Genomic DNA, 20649 nt, shown 5'->3' with positions numbered 1-20649 from the left:
CTAGAATAAGTGTAATGTTAACCTCCCAAAGGACCTATGTCATTATTTACTTAGAGGGAAAAGTTAATACGACATATTATTAGTGTTTGATAAGAGTTATCATGATAGCACTAATAATGAGAATAGTTCTCAATCAATCATAGTGTTTATAATATACTTGCTACTAAGGAATTATAGACATGAGATTGGGTTATCGTTGCATATTTTATATTATGGTTTTATTAAGGTTCCATACTATATGTTTATATGTAAAATTGATAATGTCCGGTTTACTTATTATATCCATGTTTGTTATTTTTAGATTTGAATCATGACATCTTTTAGCCCACTTGTTGCTATTCTTAATCAAAACAAACTGACTGGATCCAACTATGTTGACTGGAAAAGAAATTTGGACATTGTTCAAACTGCTGAAGAGCACAAGTATGTGTTTAGTCAATCTTGTCCTAAATTTCCATCATTAGATGCTCCTCTTGAGGAAAAACAATGATACGATCGTTGGTAGAAATCTAATGAGATGGCCAAGTGCTATATCCTAGCATCTATTTCAAATATTTTACAGCATCAAATGCAGGATGTAGAACTAGCTTCGGACATAATGTTAAGTCTGAAGGAGATGTTTGGTGAGCAAGGCTGTTCTGCAAGGCAAGAAACTATGAGACAAATTTATAATACCAAAATGGCTGAAGGTATTTCAGTGAGAGAACATTTTCTTAGGATGATCTCTAATCTAAATACACTGGAAGTTTTAGGTGCTGATATTGATGGAGAATCCCAAGTGGATATGATACTCCAGTCACTACCAGAATCATTCAAGGAATTTAGAATTAATTATAATATGAACAAAAATATTTATTCATTTTCTGAATTGATGAATGAATTGGTGGAGGCGGAAGGCATTTTTGGTACTTCTAGTATTGATGCTAATATGTTTGAAGCCTCTACTTTCCAACCTAAGTCGAAAGGCAAGGATAAGAAGAAGAAGAAGAAGGACTTCACCAAGCAAGATGGTAAACAAATTGCCTTAGGAGTTGCCAACAAGGGAAAGAAGAAGGATTATGCCAAATGAAAATGTTTCCGTTGTGGCGAGAAAGGTCATTGGAAGAGGAATTGTCCGATATATAGAGTTGCCAAGAATAAGAGTATGAAAGGTTCATTCCTTCTTAATATATGTTTGGTACAAAATCTCATAGATTCTTGGTGTGTGGATTCAAGTTTTACTAATCATATTTGCAATTCTTTGCAGGGGTTCCAAGAGACTAGAAAGCTGAATAAAGGGGAAATGTTTCTTACCTTGGTTGATGGGAATAGAATTCCAGTTGTAGCTGTTAGAGTGTTTAATTTATGTTTTGAATCTAGAGTTTTAATCTTGGAAGACTGTCTGTATGTACCTAATGTTCATAGGAATATAATTTCTGCAACTTATTTAGGTAAACATGAATATTGTGTTATCTTGAAAGATAATGTTGTAATAAAGAAGGGTAAAGTGTTTATCTGTTCTGGCAATATTGTTGATGGTCTTTATATTTTAACTCCTGATAAGCATGAATTATACAATTTTAAATTAGATAATAACTCTCATGTAAAATCACTAAAGAGAAAGTTTCCTTCTACTAATGAAGCATATCTTTGGCACTTGCGTTTGGGTCATATTAATTCAAATAGGATTTAAAAACTGATCAAAGATGGACTCTTAGAGCCATTGGACTTTGATGGATTTCCAGTTTGTGAATCTTGTTTGGAGGGTAAAATGACCAAACGACCTTTTAGTGAAAAAGGTAGAAGAGCTCAAGAGTTGCTTGAATTAGTTCATACGGATGTATGTGGTCCTATGTTAACCCAAGCAAAAGGAGGATATGAGTACTTCATCACTTTTACTGACTATTACTCAAGATATGGTTATGTGTACCTAATGAGACGAAAGTCCGAAGTCTTTGAAAAGTTCAAAGAGTATAGGGCTGAAGTTGAGAATTAATTGGATAAACACATAAAGGCCATTTGATCTGATCGAGGTGGCGAATATCTTCTTGGGGATTTCAAGGATTACTTAATTCAAAATGAGATTGTATCCCAATTGACTGCACCTGGAACTCCCCAACAAAATGGTGTAGCAAAGAGAAGGAATACGACTCTTTTAGAAATGGTTAGATCCATGATGAGTTACTCAACTTTACCAATTTTCTTTTGGGGATATGCGCTAAAAACTGCAATGCATATTTTAAATTCAGTTCCATCAAAATATGTTCCTAACACACCTAAGGAATTGTGGAGTGGGCGTAAGCCTAGTATGAAATATCTTCTCATTTGGGGATGTCTAGTACATGTGTTGAAAGGGAAGTCTGATAAGTTGGAAGCAAAAACAGAAGTATGCATGTTTTTAGGGTATTCAAAGGAAACTAAGGGTTATTTATTCTATAATCATAAAGATAACAAAGTGTCAGTTAGCACACATGACAAATTTTTAGAGGATGATTATGTGAATAATTTTAATCCTAGGAGTAAAGTTGTCTTGACTGAAATTGATGAACCTGTAACTGAACAACCAATGCATGAAGCTAGGGATGATGTGATTGTATTAGATACACCACAAGATTCTACTAATGAGATGTCTAGTACACATGTGCCTCGTCGTAGTGAGAGAATTGTTTGGCCACCTATAAGATTTATAGGTTTGGAGAAACTTATGGAGCTTTCCTAGAAGAGGCTGAATCTGATCCTTACACTTATAGATGCACATCATTGGGTTAAAGCTTTGAAATCTGAATTAGATTCAATGTATTCCAATCAAGTTTGGGATCTTGTAAAGGTGTCTAACGACATTAAACTTGTTGGTTGCAAATGGGTTTACAAGAGGAAGAAAAGGATAGATGGAAATGTTGAAACCTTTAAAGCAAGGCTAGTGGTGAAAGGGTATACACAAAAAGAAGGTATTGATTATGAGGAAACCTTTTTACCAGTAATAATGAATAAATTTATCAGAATTTTCTTATTTATTGCTACTCATTATGATTATGAGATATGACAAATGGATATCAAGACTGCATTTCTTAATAGCAATCTTGAAGAAGAAATCTATATGCTGCAATCGAAAGATTTCATAGCAAAGAACCAAGAGCATATGGTATGCAAGTTGAAAATGCCCATTTATGGACTTAAGTAGGCATATAGATCATGGAACATTAGATTTGATCAAGCAATAAAGTCATTTGGTTTTGAACAAAATCTTGATGAACTACATGTGTACAAAAGACACCGAGACAAAGTAATAATGTTCCTAGTGCTTTATGTTGATGATATTCTACTCATTGGAAATGATGTAGTGGTAATGCCATTGGTAAATGTTTGGTTGTCAAGCCAATTTGATATGAAGGACTTGGGCGAAGCTAAATTTATTCTAGGGATCAAGCTTTGGTGAGATTGCAAGAATAAGATGTTAGGTTTGTCACAAGCTGGATATATAGATAAGATTCTAAAATGGTCTAGCATGCAAAACTCCAAGAAAAGATTACTTCCTTTCAGACATGGAGTTCTTCCGTCTAATGACTAAATGACTAAGACTCTTGAGGAATAAAATATGATGAGAAAAGTTCCTTATGCTTCTGCATTGGGAAGTCTCATGTATGCCATGCTATGTGATAGGCCAAAAATGTATTGATCCCTTGTGATGAATTAATTGATTAATTATCAAAGTTTATTAATTAATCAAATTAACATGCAATGTACGTGGCAGCACAAACAAATCACCAACTAAAATAAAATACAGCAGAAAATAAAGTTGACATGGTGATTTGTTAACGAATGAGGAAAACCTTTGAGGCAAAAACCTCACCGGGAGATTTTAAGATCACCACTCCCGAGAATTCACTATTATCACAACAAACGGTTACAAGTAAAGAAATACCAGTACTTTATACCAACCTACAGTTGAACCCTTACCCCAATACCCAATTGGACTTGTTCTGTAGTGACAATCTCTCATTTCAATGCACGGCTCCCAGTGCGTGACTAACCAATAGATGCACGAATCTCAGTACGCGACTTGATCACCAACTTGAGAAGGATGTTGGCTACAAAGTTCTTCAGTTCATCACACGATGAAGATCACAAAGTTGCTTGGTCACAAAATCCTACGGTATACAAACACAGCAGCTTCTTCAAGATGAATTAGGGCAAACAAGGTTTTCGGTCACAGTTTGCATGAACAACACTTTGCTTCACACTTATGCAATTGTACTCTGTGTGACGGCCTTTAAAATAATCCTTATATATGTTTAGGGTTGTGAGAAAAGAAATCCCAAACACATACTCACAGATTGGAATGAAATTAGAACTGAAAATCTAATTTTCATAATTCTTGATAAATACTCTATTTGTCGAGCAGCTGTCGAGCTTCGTGCTTAGACAGCTTTTTAAATCTTGATAGATACTAGCTGTCGAGCTTTAAAAACCAGTACTTCATCACTTGATTCTTGGATAGACTTCTATGGCTTTAACACTTGAACTTGAAATCTTGTTCCTTGAAGTATTAAACACATCCTAGATCTACCCAAATATAAGTAAAGTGCGTTTTTGTCAAAGGATTAGTCAATACATGATGACATATGTTCCTAACATGAATCACATATGTCCTAACAATCTCCCCCTTTGGCAATCTGTGACAAAACCATAATAAACAAATGAACATATGAGAGAAGTCATAAATCATTTAACTCATACTCACTTGTTGAATACAATAAATCTATCCTAACACAAACTCTTGAAAAACTTTGCAAGAAGAGAGTTCATGGCAAGGAAGACTTTGACAACCTATAATTCTAAAACACTTTAAACAAAGCTCATCAAGGTATCTTAGTATGAATTAGAAATAAAAGATTGCATACAATTAATAAGAAGCATGTGTATAAAGAGAAAAAAGAAACAACACATGAAGAGATAGGTGAAAGAACTATAATAACAACCTCAAATGTATATATATCATCAACAAGTAAAAAGTTTGCTATCACAAAGTGATCACAATACCAAAGGTACATGAACAATGTATCTAAAATAGAAAGAAAAGAAAAAGATAAGTCCTCACAACATCCCTCAAAATATAGACACTCCCCCTAAGAAAAGTCACCTAAATCAACTCTCCCCCTATGTATATGACTACTCTCATCCCAAAACTACTCCCCCCTTTTTGTCACGAGTGACAAAGGGTAAGTAACTCAAGTAGCCATCTTAGTATCACTAGAAGAGCTAGCACCATCGTCCTCATCAGCATCATCACTACCAGAGCCATCATCACTCTAATCCTCTGAAGCCGGTGGAGATGGAGAAGAGTGAGTAGTGAAACCTCCTATGGTTGCTTGTCATCGTGCAATACGACCAACACGGGTGTTCACCTGACACAACTCATCATTGAGAGTGTCAAGGCGAGTAGCCATGCGCACAAGCTGTGCCATGATGTCCTCAAGAGTCACCCCACTCGTAGAAGAAGAAGGAGCAGATGTGGATGGAGCTGAGGAAATCAGAGGAATTGCCGTCCCAATTTGCCTTGGTCGTAGCTGCGCCTCACTCCGTTTAATGGTAGCAATGTCTATGGCACACATGATAGAAAAGTGTTTCTGACTCGGGATAAGTGACAGAAAAATGGCGAATGATCTGTGTGATAGCCGAAGGAAAAATGAGCTTATCATAGGTCGTTGTATCCCTATAGACATCTATGAGGGATAGAATAAAGTGAGAGGCGAAGTCAATAGAAATATACTCTAAGAGGGAAAGCAAAAATTGAGCATGGGGCTCTGTGATAGAGTTATAGTGAGACAAAGGATGTAGAACAAAAGTCATCACCATATTAAGAAATTTCAGACTTTTAGCAAAAACCAAGCAATGGGTGTTTTGACTATCACCCCAAGAAGAAGGTCGCACACAAAACAAAGTCATGAGCTCGTCTTTAGACACAGTTTTAAGACGATCACAGCTAAGGTGGTTAGGATGCGCTACCCTCGGGACGTGGAGCACCTCAGATACAATATCTGGAGTAACCACAATGCATGTACCTCGAACGCGAGTGAAGAAATGAGGTACTGAATAATCGAATTCGTGCATGTTGGAGTATAACTGCTGTATGATCACGGAAGGACAGGTGACCGGATGCCATACAGTGACTCCCAACCCTAGCTATGAATGACAGTGGGTAGGTCAGTATCAAAGAAGTCTGATAAAATGACTTGGCGTTCTGAATAAATGCCTCGTCTAGAAAAAGTCTTCAAAAAGTCCTTGCGGGCTTTATCATCACAGAACCAAATGTGGGAGGTGGTAGAATCAGAAGAAGATGCCCCGGAATGAAAGGGTGTTGAGACAGAATAGATTTTTGTTTAGGTGCCATAAAGCAACTAACTGAAAGAAGGAGAGAGAGAGAGAGACACGTAGAAAAGCACCAAACAAATCAATACATAAGAATATAAAGAATTGAAGGTACGTATGCATGGAAATGCATGAACATGTGACATGCAAAATTGAAAACATCATGGGCTCAGCCTAATCCAAACCTACCAGCACATAAGTTTGAAACAAAGTAAGCACACATCTAAAGTGCATGAAATATTATTATAATGCAAATGTGACGCAATGCATGTTGATTTAACACCATTTAAACAAGACCCATCCCAAAAATTTCACAAAAATTTCATAAAAATTGAAAAACCCAAAATTTTTTCAAAAGCCCTAAAAAATTAGGTCAAATGCATGAAATGCATGAAGAATGAAGGATTTAGGACCTTTACAAGTGAAGAAACACTTGATCTAGGCCGAAAATTAACTGGGAATGAAGTTTAGAGTGAGAAAGAGGTGTTTGGGAAGTTGAGAGGTCAGAAAGGATCGAGCGAGATCGAGAAAAATGAATCTGGAATCGCGCGGACCCTTTATATAGAATCTCATAATTCTTGATGGATCGAGAGCTGTCGGGAGCTGTCAAGATTTAAAGTTCACCAAATACAGCTATCGAGCAGCTATCCAGAGGTTTCTACAGCAAAGGAGCTTGATGGATCAAGGAGCTATTGAGCATCTATCAAGGAGACATAAACTTTCTCGATGGATTGAGGAGCTATTGAGATTGCGATAAAAAGAAGCTGAAGAGCTCGATAGATAGCTTAGCTGTCAAGTTGTATCAAGAAGCTGTCGAGATTGCTTTAAAAACAGTTTTTCAAGAAGAGAAAAACATAGACGTGAATGCAATCAAACATGCAACTCAACCAAAGATCTAAACAACAATTTTAGCTCTAAAAAAAAATCTTTCAATCAAGAAAAATGTTAAGCACATAGATCCAATAACACACACACACACAGACACACACACACACACACAGACACACACACACACACACAGACACACACTAAACAAGTTTAACCAATTTTATATTTTAAAAACAAGTCAAGACAATTTAGTGGGCATACACTAACACATGTAATCCTTGTGATAGCCAAATCACATTGTACCTGCACATGTATCAAAAGTAGCAAATAATATTGCGTGTTGTGTGTGACAAATATCGCAAGATTGCATTATGACGATTTGAGATATGAGTAAATCAATTTAACTCACACATGATCATAACTGCTTGATGGGGACTATCACCTTTGAGGTACATTCTATAACTCCCACATCTCCTAGAATACACGCTTGCAATCATATTTTAAAGATTTTGATTCTTTTTGCTTTAATTTTTTTTTTTTGCATATTTTTTTTAAGCATATCATGCATGGGCATATAAGAGAGAGAAAAGAAATACCTAATGATGTTAAGCTTTTGAAATTGCACTTTTGCTATGCCTAAGCATGCCGATGTCATTCCATGATTAGCGGGCAACAGTGGTAAGATGGTTATTTATGCCTTTCTCTTAGGATTTTTAGTCATCGTCAAAATGAGTGATACAAGTGTTAAGTCCAAGAAATAACTTAATCTTACTCATCACAAACACGAGTCACGAAGCTCACTTGCTTAGTTGTGCATAGAGATGCTCATCTAAGCTACAAGAAATACTAAGTTTAGAAAACTTTATTTCATTGGGCATTCAAGGTACACAAGTACCAGTGTACACAAACACACATTGTTTTTGTATTTTTCTGATTTTTTTTTTCAATTTTTTTTATTTATATGGAGAAAAACAAAATAAAAAAAAATTGAAAACAAACAAGCAAAAACATGTTAAGCAAAGCAATGCATAAAAACTAGACTGACTCAAAATAATAAAGTAAAACACACAAGTAATGCAAACACACAAAGAGAGAGAGAGAGAGAGAGAGAGAGAGAGAGAGAGAGAGAGAGAGAGAGAGAGAGAGAGAAAAGTGACTAAATCACTTAAAGCCTTTTTCCTTCCACACCTTTGAGGAATCTTTCCTTTTAGCGAATCCTTAAACCGACGGTGAGGGGGAAGAATTGCAATCGTTCACATTTGAAAGGAACATGAGGGTATGGAAGAGGTCTCCAAGAGGAGCAACAGAGAATGGAAACTGACTCTGGTTTCCCGATGAGACCATGCTCTTGCTCTGTTGAGTGGCTAGCCACTTTAGGTCGAGTATGTCCAGCTGCTCTATAGTGATGACAGAGATGTTGCTTCTTCTGTTTGGACTTTTGAGCATTACTCTCCTTAGCCCTAGGGTTTTTATTCTCTTTCTTAGTAAGCTTAAGGGGTGCTCCTAAGATAGATTTACCATTGTCTATGTTCTCACTAGCTAACATAGTTTTGACATCATTGTTCTTAGATTCAATATTATTAGTAGGAGAAACAAAAACAGTAGTACTGGAAGAAGCAATATTAGGAGAAGAGAAGTCATACCCAAAACCAGTTCTATCGAAGGTAGATTTCTGCATACCGAGCATCTCATTAAGCTTTGCACTTGAAGTCCTCTCCAATTGAGCTCTGACTTGGAACAGTTTTTCTTCATGCTTCTTGGTCTTTTCAACCAAGAAATTGATCTCAAACCTCAGTGGTCCAATAGTTTGATTGGCTTCATCAAACTTTGTGGAGATTTCTTCTCATTCGAGCTCCACATCACTGAGCTTCTTAGTGGCCAACCTATATAACTTCTCATGCTTTTTCGAGACCTTGTATAACTTTGCATAGGCAGTGTGGATGTCATCCTGTTCATCCATCTTCTCAAACTTCGACTCCACCAAGTCTTCTTCTCTATCCACATCTTCTACAATCCCCTCAGTAGGATTGACAGTGGTGGTGAAGGCATTCAGGATTCTGTCATCCTCATTTGCAAAATCATCCTCAAGTTCGGTGTCACTCAAAGTAGCAGCAAGTGCCTTGTTTTTCCTGATGGACTTGAGATAAGTAAGGCATTCTTGTTTCATGTGACCAAATCCTTGACACCCGAAACACTTTGGTCCTAAGGGAACAATGTACTGACCGCCATCTCTAGCATTCTTCTTCCCTTTTTCTTGGCTCTTAAACTGAGAAGAACTTGATTGCCTACGGTCCTTGTCGAAGCCCTTTGCATTGGCATTCTTCATGAACTTCTTGAATTGCCTGGTGATGTAGGATTTCATTTTAGAATCTTCATCATCGGAAGACTCATCCGTGTCACTGCTCTTGGCTTTCAGTGCTGCGTTCTTTCCCTTACTAGATTTCCCAATCCTCGTCAAACCTAACTCAAAAGTCTGCAGATTACCAATCCTCGTCATCCTTTGATTCCTCTATTGCGGTGATCTTGACATGAAATCTCTCGGGTAGAGATTTAAGCACCTTTCTCACAATCTTGAGTTCGGGAATGGTTTCCCCAAGATTAAATTCTGAGTTTACTATGTCCTTAAGTTTGACATAGAACTCATCAAATGACTCATCCTCCTCCATCTTAATTTCTTCGAAGCTAGTAGTGAGCCTCTAAAGTTTCGAGTCCTTAACAGCCTTTGTTCCCTCATAGGTTGTCTAGAGAATGGTTCATGCTTCCTTTGCAGTTTCAGTGGAGGATATCTTCTTGAACTCCTCATTAGTGACCGCACTGAATAAGACATTCAATACCCTGCTGTTGAAGTTTGCCACCTTGATCTTAGCATCATCTTAATTGGCCGACGCTTCCTTTGGCTTGGTCCAGCCTATCTCCATAGCTTGCCACACTTTCTCATCTAGAGACTGCAAGAAAGCTCTCATGCGTACTTTCCAGTATGCATAATTAGTACCATTAAATAGAGGAGGTATGATAAGTGACTGTCCTCTATCCATGACAAACAGGGGTCAACGGATCACACAACAAAGATTAAAATCTAATTAGAGTGTGCTCGCTCTGATAGCACTTGATAGGCCAAAAATGTGTTGAACCCTTGTGATGATTAATTACCCAAGTTTATTAATTAATCAAATTAACATGCAATGTACATGGCAGCACGAACATATCACCAAATAAAATAAAATGCAGCAGAAAATAAAGTTCACATGGTGATTTGTTTACGAATGGGAAAAACCTCCGAGACAAAAACCTCACCGGATGATTTTAAGGTCACCACTCCCGAGAATTTACTATTAGCAGGAGTGAGATCTAAAGTCACAATCAAAACTTTAGTATGTTGGGCAGCCACATTTAGTATTGATGGAACATATATTTTCAAGATGGAATTCATAATTACTTAACGGAGATATAAAATATTCCTTTGAGATAAGTTTAATGAGTTTGGTTATTCAGAGTGTTAGGCCTAACCACTTTAGTAAGGAGTTACTCAAGTATATATTAATGAAATTGGATTTCATAAATATATGATGAATAACTTAAATGATTAAACCAAGTACTCAAGGATTAAGATGTAGTAATCTTTAAAGTGGCAGTTTACATTCATGACTTCGTATTACTACGAATATCTTATGAAGGGGTTGCATATATAATAAAGTCTTGGGATATAATTTATTAATGAGGCCTAGAGTGCAATTATATTTATATAGTGGTATTAAATATAATTACTGATAACTTTGGACTTATCAAGAGTTGACAGAAAAGCCCTAGGACCATTGGAGCTAGTGTCTTATTTGTTCCCTTTTGGTCCCACTCCAAGCCACATACTAGAGCCCAATTGGAATGGCCCAAAAGGCTAGCACAATTGTGAAATGGTGTATGTGAGTGTAAGCCACTCTATTATTCTCCATTGGAAACTGATTGAGATACCACACTTCTTGGGCATTAAGTGGAATTGGAGTGAAGATTAAAAGTGTTCCCAAGTACTTCTAATCTTTGGTTTTGAATTTCACCACATCAAGGTACGCTCTCTTGTTCTTGAACTCTGAAATTTACATAGTACATGTTATCAATTGCGAATGAAGTAGATTTGTTAATTTTCTGCTGCGTATGTTTTGTATGTGATACGAACATGTATTTTTCCTACATGACTAACCCAGTAACTTTTTCTAAGAAGATATTTTTGGCCACAAAATTCTTCACTTCATCAACAATGAAGATCAAGAAGTACTTGGATACAAAACCCTAAGACACAAAGACGCAGTTGCTTCTATAGAGAGAATAAGACACTCGGTCACTTTTTCATATGTTCTCTATGTGCATGCCCATTGTGAAGGCCACTAAAATAAGCCTTATATATGTTTAGGGTTGTGAGAAAAGAAACCCTACACAAATATTTCAGAATGGGCTGAAAATTGGATCTGGAAATTTTGATTTCGTAGATCTCGATAAATAGGCTTTTGTCAAGCTTCTGTCAAGTTTCATTCATTTAATCTCGATAGATATGTTTCTGTTGAGGTATCTATCGAACTTTAATGAACATCTTTTCTTCACTTATTTCTTGGTCCAATCTTCATGGCTTTAATACTTGGCTTGAATAACATGTTTCTTGAAGTACTAAACACATCCTAAATCTACCCAATTACAAGCAAAGTGTTTTTTGTCAAAGGATTAGCCAATTATATAAAATATGTCCCTAATAAAGTCTACCACACAAACAGGTAGGTTATTGTGTGTAGCACATGTTTGCGACTAGTATATTATAAAATCAGAAACCTCATGTGGGAGAGCATGGGGTTCTTGCATATGACACTTTTTTTTTACAAGGAATTTGTTCACATAAATTCTTTACTCAAGTGCCACATCAGAGATAAGGACTAATTAAAATTCAAAAGATAAAAACTCTTTATTTTCTTTGATTTATTGTATCAGGACATTTCTCAAGTGCCACACTATAGATAAGGATTAATTAAAATTTAAAAAATAATGACTCTTTATTTTCTTGGGTTCAATTTCAAGACTTTCCTCTCTCACAAGGCACAAAACATTTTGTGTTTCCATTCACCATTTTCACTTCTTGCACTTCTGCTACTATACATACACTTACCTATAGCCTTTCATTTTCATGCAATAGTTTAGGTGCTTTTTTATTTTGTTTTAGCCCTCATAATTTCTTGGTTTCTTTGTCATTGTTTACTACTATTTAGTGTGGTATTGGTATAAGCCTTGACCACAAAAGTAAAAAATGATGATTATTTTGGAATTTTCTTTGTTGTGAATTAAGATTATCTCAGCTTTAGTTGCAACCTCAAGTTTAGTTGCAACTATTCAAGAATAGTGTGAAAATGGTGTACAAACCACAATCATATTGCTAGTTCTCTCCATCAAAACTACAATTAAGTAGTTCTTCACATAATTTTTATATTCTTTCTCATGTGTCTTTCACGTATAGCACTGATCCACCTGTATCTTTTTGATTACTTTTGTTAAAGTTGTTAATTATAGTTGCAATATGTTACGATTAGTTTCAAATTATTTAATTTGTTGTTACAGTTTTGATATACAATTGTAATACAAGATCAGTTCTCCCAATTTTAGCTTATACATTTCTTGAATTTTAACATTCTCTTTGTTTTTATTTTTGTTTTCTTTTGAAAAATGTTATAAAGGTCCTATTAGAGGTAATTAAATATTGATAAATGCAAGTATATTTAGCCAATTTTTCTTTGTTTGATTACGTTCTCTTTATGTTGGTACACAATTAATTTTGGTTCATTTAAATTACGAACAAAGTGTTTGAGGTTAGAGTCTTGGGATATGGTGGTGAGAATGAAGTGGTTGAGGAAGTATTCGGTTTTAGAAATAAAGTCTACATTTTATCTAGATGTTATTTTATTATTTTAAATATTAAATTTATAATAATGTATAGACACCTAGAAATTTCTAATAACTACCGATCTTATATTTATCCAATCTTTTATATACAGATATAAAAGTAATGAAAACTCACTCAATAGTCGAAAACTACATCTAGGATAAGGAAAAATTATAAAATATGAATTAAGAAAATTAAGTTTCAAAGCATTCAACAATATTATGGACAGCATCATAAATATTATATAACAAAATGATTATTATGTATGGGTCTTAAAAAAATAAAAATTATTTTCTAATAAATTACAAAGCATTCCTGCATTGCGCGAGACATTATCTAGTCTATTAAAATGAATGAACAATAAAATCTAAAAAATAAAAAATACCTTCTAAACGACCAGAACTATTAAAATCTCCCCACACTTGCAAATGACCAAAACAGCATTTAAAATTTAAATGAGCATAATACCTTCAAAACATCGAATATGAGATTAAATGATTGTGCTTATAAGTTTGACTTTGATTAATTCTTTAGGTTGATTTTAGTTATTATATCTCAATATTTGAAAGTGGTGAATTAAAATTGTTATTTATGGCACAAATATTTTTCAGTTTTCCAACAAAAAGTATTGTACGCCGAAACAAAAGGAGCTTTACCATTTCAATAGACTATTCTAAGGACAAGAAGAGTGATAGGAATGTGTACACCATCTTATTAAATTTAGAAACATAAATTACATGCGACATTAAACAGAGTTTTAGCATTTCTAAGGCACACTTCAAATGCTTGGTTTTTGATATTACACCACTGTCTTTCAGATTTTAGAAGTACACACATAAAACCTCAAGTCAAACTTTGGGTACACTTTGACAATAACCGTAGTTGAGGTTTCCATCATCAGACATTCTTGGCAAAGAAGGTGAGAATCAGCTGATTCACCTCATCAGGTGATTGCTCCTGAACAAAGTGGGTTCCCTCCGGCAATAATTTGATCTCCAAATCGGGGATAAATTCTTTCATTCCACTATTTATGTAATCCTCCATCCCTGGAAATTTGCAGGAGTAATCCTTGCCACCCGTAATCAGAAGCACTGGTACTTTAACTATTGGATCTGTTGCGTTGAAGTCTTCACCTATGGACCTATAGATGCAAAATCACAACAAAAATCATTAGCACGTATCCACTTATATGAGTTACAACTCTGCCTATTTAGCAGGTAATGCAACTGCCAATTGCAATTTCAGGTCTGTTGCAATCAGTCACACGGACCACATCAATCCACAAATATGCCACCTCCATTTTATTCGAGTTTAAACAAATGATGGTAACATTTCTACACCAAGAAATGCAGAAGTGACCTGTGACAGGTTAATAAATATATATTGACAATATACAAAGTAATAGTAGAGAAGCAGAACCCTGCAATAGTACAGGAGGTGCGGTAGTTACACAATAACTTTTGGTTACTGTTGTGTAAAATACGATGAGTGCAATTACCTATAAGGAACTTGCAATGCAGTTTGGAATCCAGATTTCTCGTACAAAGTTCCGTATGTTGCAAGATCTTCCTCTGTGAACCAAGGGGGAAGAGGAGTAGATGAGTCTACTAAATCCATGATCTCCTGGTTTTCAGCAGCCATTGGTATTTCACTTCGGGAGAAGAGGATGTAAATGTTCCTAACTATTGTTTTAGCATCAAGGCGTCCAAAATCAGCTTCTGCCCGCCCAGGTTCCTAAAAAAAGGTCATAACATAGGATTGCAAGCAGGCAACATTGGTGAAATAATAGCCGAATGTTAATTGGGGAAAGTATAGATATACCCTCCATCTTGAAATGTAGACGCCTTCTGGTAGGTATTTTAGGAATGTAGAGCGTTTTGGCATGTAAGGCGATCCTATTGTTACAACCCCTAAGACCCTCTCTGGGTGGAGAACGGCAAATAGGTAGGCAGGCCGAGCTCCAAAATCCTTTGCAACAAGAAAAATCTATGCACATAACAAGAGCAAGAGAAAGCGAGAGTTTACACATAACAAAATCTTTAACTAGGCATTGTCTTTTGCTTAGGTGTGTTTGGCTTTTGCTTATTTCTAGTAGCTTGTTTGCATAGTGTTATTAAAAGATATGATTTTTGGTAACTTCTGTATTAAATGTGTTACAAAAAGCTAAAGGCTAGTTTACTACAAAAAAGCTAAAAGCTAGATTATTTCCACAAAAACGAAGACAAAAAGCAAAACTTTTTTTCAACAATTTACTGGCATATATGGTCCTAACTCTCTGAGAGACAGAATGTTATTATGGGAGGAATTATTTGGTTTGAGCAGTTGGTGGAATGTTCCATGGTGTGTGGGTGGTGACTTTAATGTGGTAAGATTCCCTTCTGAGCGCGTTGGTTCTACCTCTTTTACTGGTGCTATGCGGGAGTTTTCCAATTTTATTTTTGAGCAAGGCCTCATTGATATTCCGCTTCAAGGGGGATCTTTCACTTGGTCTAATACTTGTGAAGTTGCTTCAAAGGCTAGGCTGGACAGATTTTTGTTTTTTGCAGATTGGGAGGATAAGTTTCCATCGGTCTCTTAACGACGAATGCCTAGGCTGTTATCTGATCACTTCCCGATTGTTCTTGAGGGTGGTTCCTTTTAGAGAGGTAGGAGGCTGTTTAGATTTGAGAATATGTGGCTTAAAAGTGAAGGGTTCGTGGAGAGGGTGCGAGCTTGGTGGGAATCTTATAATGTCCTAGGAGCTTCGAGTTTTGTTTTGGCCAATAAACTGAAACTTTTGAAAAATGATTTGAAAAAATGGAATGTGGAGGTTTTTGGAAATGTTGAAGATCAAGTGAGAAAATTGTGGAAAGATCTTAGTGATTTAGAGATGATTGAGGAAAGTCGAGTTTTATTGGAGGAGGAAAGGCTGGACTTGGAGAGAGTTCGAGGTGAACTAGAAAAAGCTACTTTGATGGAGGAAATTTGTTAGAGGCAGAAGCCTAGAGTCCTTTTTATTAGAGAAGGAGACATGAATACCAAATTCTTTCATCGTATAGCCAACTCTCATAGGAGATTTAACTCCATTGATAGGCTTATGGTGGATGGAGAATTGTCTTCAGATCCGGAGGCTATAGCAGGTTGTATTTCTCATTTTTATAGGCAGCTATTTACTGAAGATGTGGCTCATAGACCTTTACTAGATGATGTGGAGTTCTCTTGTATCTCGGAGGAAGATGCCCTTTGGCTAGATAGGCCATTTGATGAGGAAGAGGTGTTTGGGGTGATTAGTGAGTTTAAGGGTGATAAGGCTCCTGGCCCAGATGACTTTTCTATGGCGTTCTTTCAGTCTTGCTGGTGTATTTTGAAGGCTAAAATTATGGCAGTGTTTCAAAATTTTCATACTCAAGCTGTATTTGAGAAGAGCCTTAATGCTTCTTTCCTTGCTCTTATTCCCAAAAAGGTGGATGCTGTGGAGATTAAGGAATTTCGGCCTATTAGCTTAGTTGGTGGGATTTACAAGATTATTGCTAAGGTATTGGCCAATCGACTTCAAAGGGTGGCTCATGGGCTTATTTCATATTCTCAGAATGCATTTGTGAAAGGTAGATAGATATTGGATTCCTTTTTAATTACTTTAGAATGTATTGATAGTAGATTGAAGACGGGTGTTCTAGGAGTGGTGTAAGTTGGATGTGGAGGAGACGTATGACCATGTGAGTTGGGGTTTTTTAATGTATATGCTTCAGTGCTGTGAGTTTTCAAAGAAATGGAGAAAATGGATAATGTGTTGCATCTCAACTGTTAAATTCTCCATTCTGATCAATGGTAGTCCTTCTGATTTCTTTGGAAGTTCTAGGGGGATTCGGCAAGGGGACCCCTTGTCTCCGTTGGTATTTGATATTGTTATGGAGGATTTGAGTCGTATGTTGAATGTGGCTGCTACTTCTAGACAGTTCTCAAGCTTTTCTATAGGTAATACGATTGGTAACTCGGTGTTGGTGTCTTATCTTTTATTTGCTGATGACACTCTTATTTTTTGTGATGCTGATCCTACGCAAATAGCTAGTTTAAGAGCAATTTTGGCTAGATTTGAGGAGGTCTCAAGCTTAAGGATTAACTTGGGGAAATCTAAGTTGGTTCCTATTGGTGGGGTGCACAATATGGATGTTCTTGTGGGGATGTTGGGTTGTAGGCAGTCCTTTTTTCCATTGAGATATTTGGGCCTACTGTTGGGTGCTAAATTTAAGGAGTTATCAATTTGGAATCCGATTTTGGAGAAGATGGAGAGGAGATTAGCAGGGTGGAAGATGTTGTATCTATCTAAGGGGGGTAAGGTAACTCTTATTAAAAGCTCTCTTTCCTCCTTACCTACTTACTTTCTTTCCCTTCTGCCTTTACCTAGAAAGGTTGCAAATCGTATGGAGAAGTTACAAAGAGACTTTCTGTGGAGTGGTATTAGTGGTGAATCTAAATTACACTTAGTCAATTGGGTTCAGGTTTGTAAGCTGCTGCAGGTTGGAGGGTTAGGTATTAGAAGATTGCGGAGTTTTAATTCTGCCTTGTTAGGAAAATGGTTATAGAGGTATGCCATGGAGACCGATGCTCTATGGAGAAGGGTTATTGAGGTGAAATATGGGAATGATTGGGGTGGTTGGTGCACGAAAAAGGTGACCAATGCTTATGGTGTTAGTTTGTGGAGATATATTAGAAGTGGTTGGATGAATTTTTCTAAACACCTTCTGTATGATGTGGGGGAAGGTACTCGAGTGAAGTTTTGGAAGCATGTTTGGTGTGGAGATCATACTCTCCAAGAGGCTTTTCCGGAACTTTATTGTATTAGTAGGACAAAGGATTCTTCAGTAGCGGAGGTTATGTGTTGGTCTGGTGGGAGGATTCATTGGGATGCTAAATTTCGTTGTCCTCCACAAGATTGGGAACAAGAATCCTTTGATCTGTTTATGGATTTGGTCTATGCTTCGACGGTAAAGGGATTGGGTCCTGATCGGGTTTGTTGGAAGCCAGCAAGGAGTAGAGGTTTTGAGGTTAGAGGATTCTATCTTTCTTTCTACCCTCCTACTCTCTTATCCTTCCCTTGGAGAATGATATGACAATCGAAGGTCCCTTCAAGGGTAGCTTTCTTTTCATGGTCTGCTTCCTTAGGCAAGATTTTAACAACAGATAACCTTCACAAACGACATGTGCTAGTTCTTGATTGGTGCTATATGTGTAAGAATTGTGGGGAGTCAGTGGATCATCTCCTTCTTCATTGCTCCTTAGCTTGTGAGTTGTGGTCGTTGGTGTTTTGTTTGTTTGGAATTCATTGGGTTATGCCTCACAAAGTTCTTGAGTTGTTTGAGTCTTGGTAGGGTATGTTTGGATGACATAGAAACATAGATTTGTGGAGACTTGTGTCTCATTGCTTGTTATGGTGTATTTGGCGTGAAAGAAATGCTAGAAGTTTTGAGGGATGTGAACGCTGCATGTTAGAGTGTGGTCTTTTGTTACACTCTCCTTGATTGGAGTGTGGTCTTTTGTTACACTCTCCTTGATTGGAGTGTGGTCTTTTGTCATTTTTCTTGTTCTTTCCTTTCTGTTTTACTTGATCGTTGTAATCTTGGTTCTTGATTTGTGCCCCCATAGTACATTCTCAATGTATTCGGGTTGGCTGTTTTTCTTTGATTAATAAAATTTTCGTTACTTATAAAAAAAAAAAAAAAAAATTTTTTTTTCAACAATAAATCCGAACGCACCAACGATTGCTCTGCCTTCTGAAACATTAGATTAAATATGGCAGCAATGATGATTTGCTGGAAATGAGGTATCTCATTGACCCTAATTTATAAGTCCTTCTAAACCCAGACTCTCCACATAGAAGGAACTAGACAAACGACAAACCACAAACCACAAGCCTCTTGCCTATCAGCTTAAATGTTAAAAACAACTATACAGCCAAATCACAACTAACATTCCTGTCCTCAAAGAAAAACTAGCATTAAGAATGAACACATATATATTGTCAATCGTAAATGATAAGCCTAAAACTAAACGAATCACTCAATGCTATCTAAAGAAAAAAAAAAAAATTATTATGCGACAAATATGCCTCTTTTTGTTCGAAAACCCCAACCAAGTTGGGTGCTGAGGCCTGAGTGAGGATAATTTTCAAGCCTCAAAACTCCACCCTGAGGCTTGGAACCTTGATTCCTCAACGTTTAGCATTTCCTTGAGCCTTAACTAGAGGCAAAAGTTTTGCCCACATTGAATTATCAGTGAATAAACCCTCTCTCTCTCTCTCTCTCTCTCTCTTGAGGATTTGGGAATGAATCAACTTCAACAATAATGAATTTGGGTTTCAATTGGGTGGGCAGACCACTTAGAAACCGGTTTGGGTCCTTGGGAAGAATGTGTAAATTTTAATATAAAATAAGTTACTATGTCTATAAAAAAAAAATTGTTCATTTTTAAAACTTTAGAAACTAATAACGCTTATTTGAAAATTCAGACACTAAAAACGCTCATTAAGAGTGTGTTTCAGCCTAATTTTAACAAAATAATGAATTCTCAAACAAACATATTCTCTATATTTTAATGTTCAAATTGATCATAAAAATTATGCCTCACCACAAATTCATAGGAAAAATGTAACAGAATAAAAAGTACACATACAGCATTACTTAAACTTTTTCCATGTCCAAGGAACTTAAAAACCAAAACCCTTGGAAGGTGGCTGGCTAATAACAAAATAAAATTTTCGAATTAAAATTTCTTTAACATAGATAGTATCATATATAGTTAATAGCTTTTATTTTAATACCTTAGCGATTTGGAGGGCATCGAGAAGATTGAGGAGGTCAGTGAGAATGTCGGCAAAGGAAGCCTTGTCGGGTTGGGGCGGTGGTTCGGATAGTCCGTAGCCTCGATGATCGGGTGCGATGGCAGGGAACCCAGCCGTTGCTAAAGCTATCATCTGGTGGCGCCACGAGTACCATATCTCCGGAAAACCGTGTAGGAGCAACACCACGTTAGGACCTGTGAAAGTTACGAATGAATGATCAAATGGCAATCGCATATGTGTTTGATTTTTTAAATGAATCAGATTAGATTAACGTTGGTTTCTTTCTGACCAGTCCCGATCTCAGCTACATGGAGCTTTAGTCCTCCAACGTCCACGAACTTGTGCTGGACTTCGTCCATTAATTGTACTCACTACTACACTAGTGCCTTTTAAGTCAACTGGGTTTCGTTTCAGCGAAGGACTAGTAGATTCTCTGTCTTGTGATTTGTGTTCTCATCTTCTGCCTTTGGTTTCTCCCTTTGTCGTAATAGTATCCTTTACTCTGACGGAGATTGTTAAAGAACCAACCAAGACAAGGGCCAAAATGGGCAATTAGCCATAGATACTGAAGAATATAGTTAGTAGTTAAGGTTTACAAACTATATTTTTTATTAGCATCTCGAGTCTTAGAGAGTCGATTTTGGGGCTGTAAATCGAGTCTTTAATGCTCGATTTTTATGGTCTGATTCTGTCCGATGTGGCATTTTTTCCACGTGGCGACTACTTGGAAATCGAGTCTTAGAGA

At 36.6% G+C, this 20649-nt stretch overlaps 1 protein-coding gene across 1 annotated transcript; it reads right to left on the bottom strand.

Moving 5' to 3' along the window:
• Nucleotides 1-13913: 13913 nt before the first annotated feature.
• Nucleotides 13914-20421, bottom strand: LOC142633528 (epoxide hydrolase 3-like). The gene is made up of 5 exons (XM_075807764.1): nt 20194-20421; nt 19884-20098; nt 14909-15073; nt 14586-14821; nt 13914-14228 (listed from the first exon to the last, which is right to left on the bottom strand). The coding sequence occupies exons 1-5, from the start codon at nt 20261-20263 to the stop codon at nt 13985-13987; spliced, it is 930 nt and encodes a 309-aa protein (XP_075663879.1). The 5' UTR covers nt 20264-20421; the 3' UTR covers nt 13914-13984.
• Nucleotides 20422-20649: the final 228 nt, after the last annotated feature.

This window comes from Castanea sativa, chromosome 5 (genome assembly GCF_040712315.1).
Source record: "Castanea sativa cultivar Marrone di Chiusa Pesio chromosome 5, ASM4071231v1".
Taxonomy (NCBI): domain Eukaryota; kingdom Viridiplantae; phylum Streptophyta; class Magnoliopsida; order Fagales; family Fagaceae; genus Castanea; species Castanea sativa.
This window is presented reverse-complemented; position numbering and strand designations above follow the sequence as displayed.

What these genes read in the sequence shown, in the direction of transcription:
- LOC142633528 (XM_075807764.1), bottom strand. Translation starts at nt 20,263, where the DNA reads ATGGACGAAGTCCAGCACAAGTTCGTGGACGTTGGAGGACTAAAGCTC. An exon ending in TGTAGCTGAGATCGGGACTG is followed by an intron (nt 20,099 to 20,193) that starts GTCAGAAAGAAA and finishes TAACTTTCACAG; the next exon opens with GTCCTAACGTGGTGTTGCTC. An exon ending in ATGCCCTCCAAATCGCTAAG is followed by an intron (nt 15,074 to 19,883) that starts GTATTAAAATAA and finishes TTATGTGCATAG; the next exon opens with ATTTTTCTTGTTGCAAAGGA.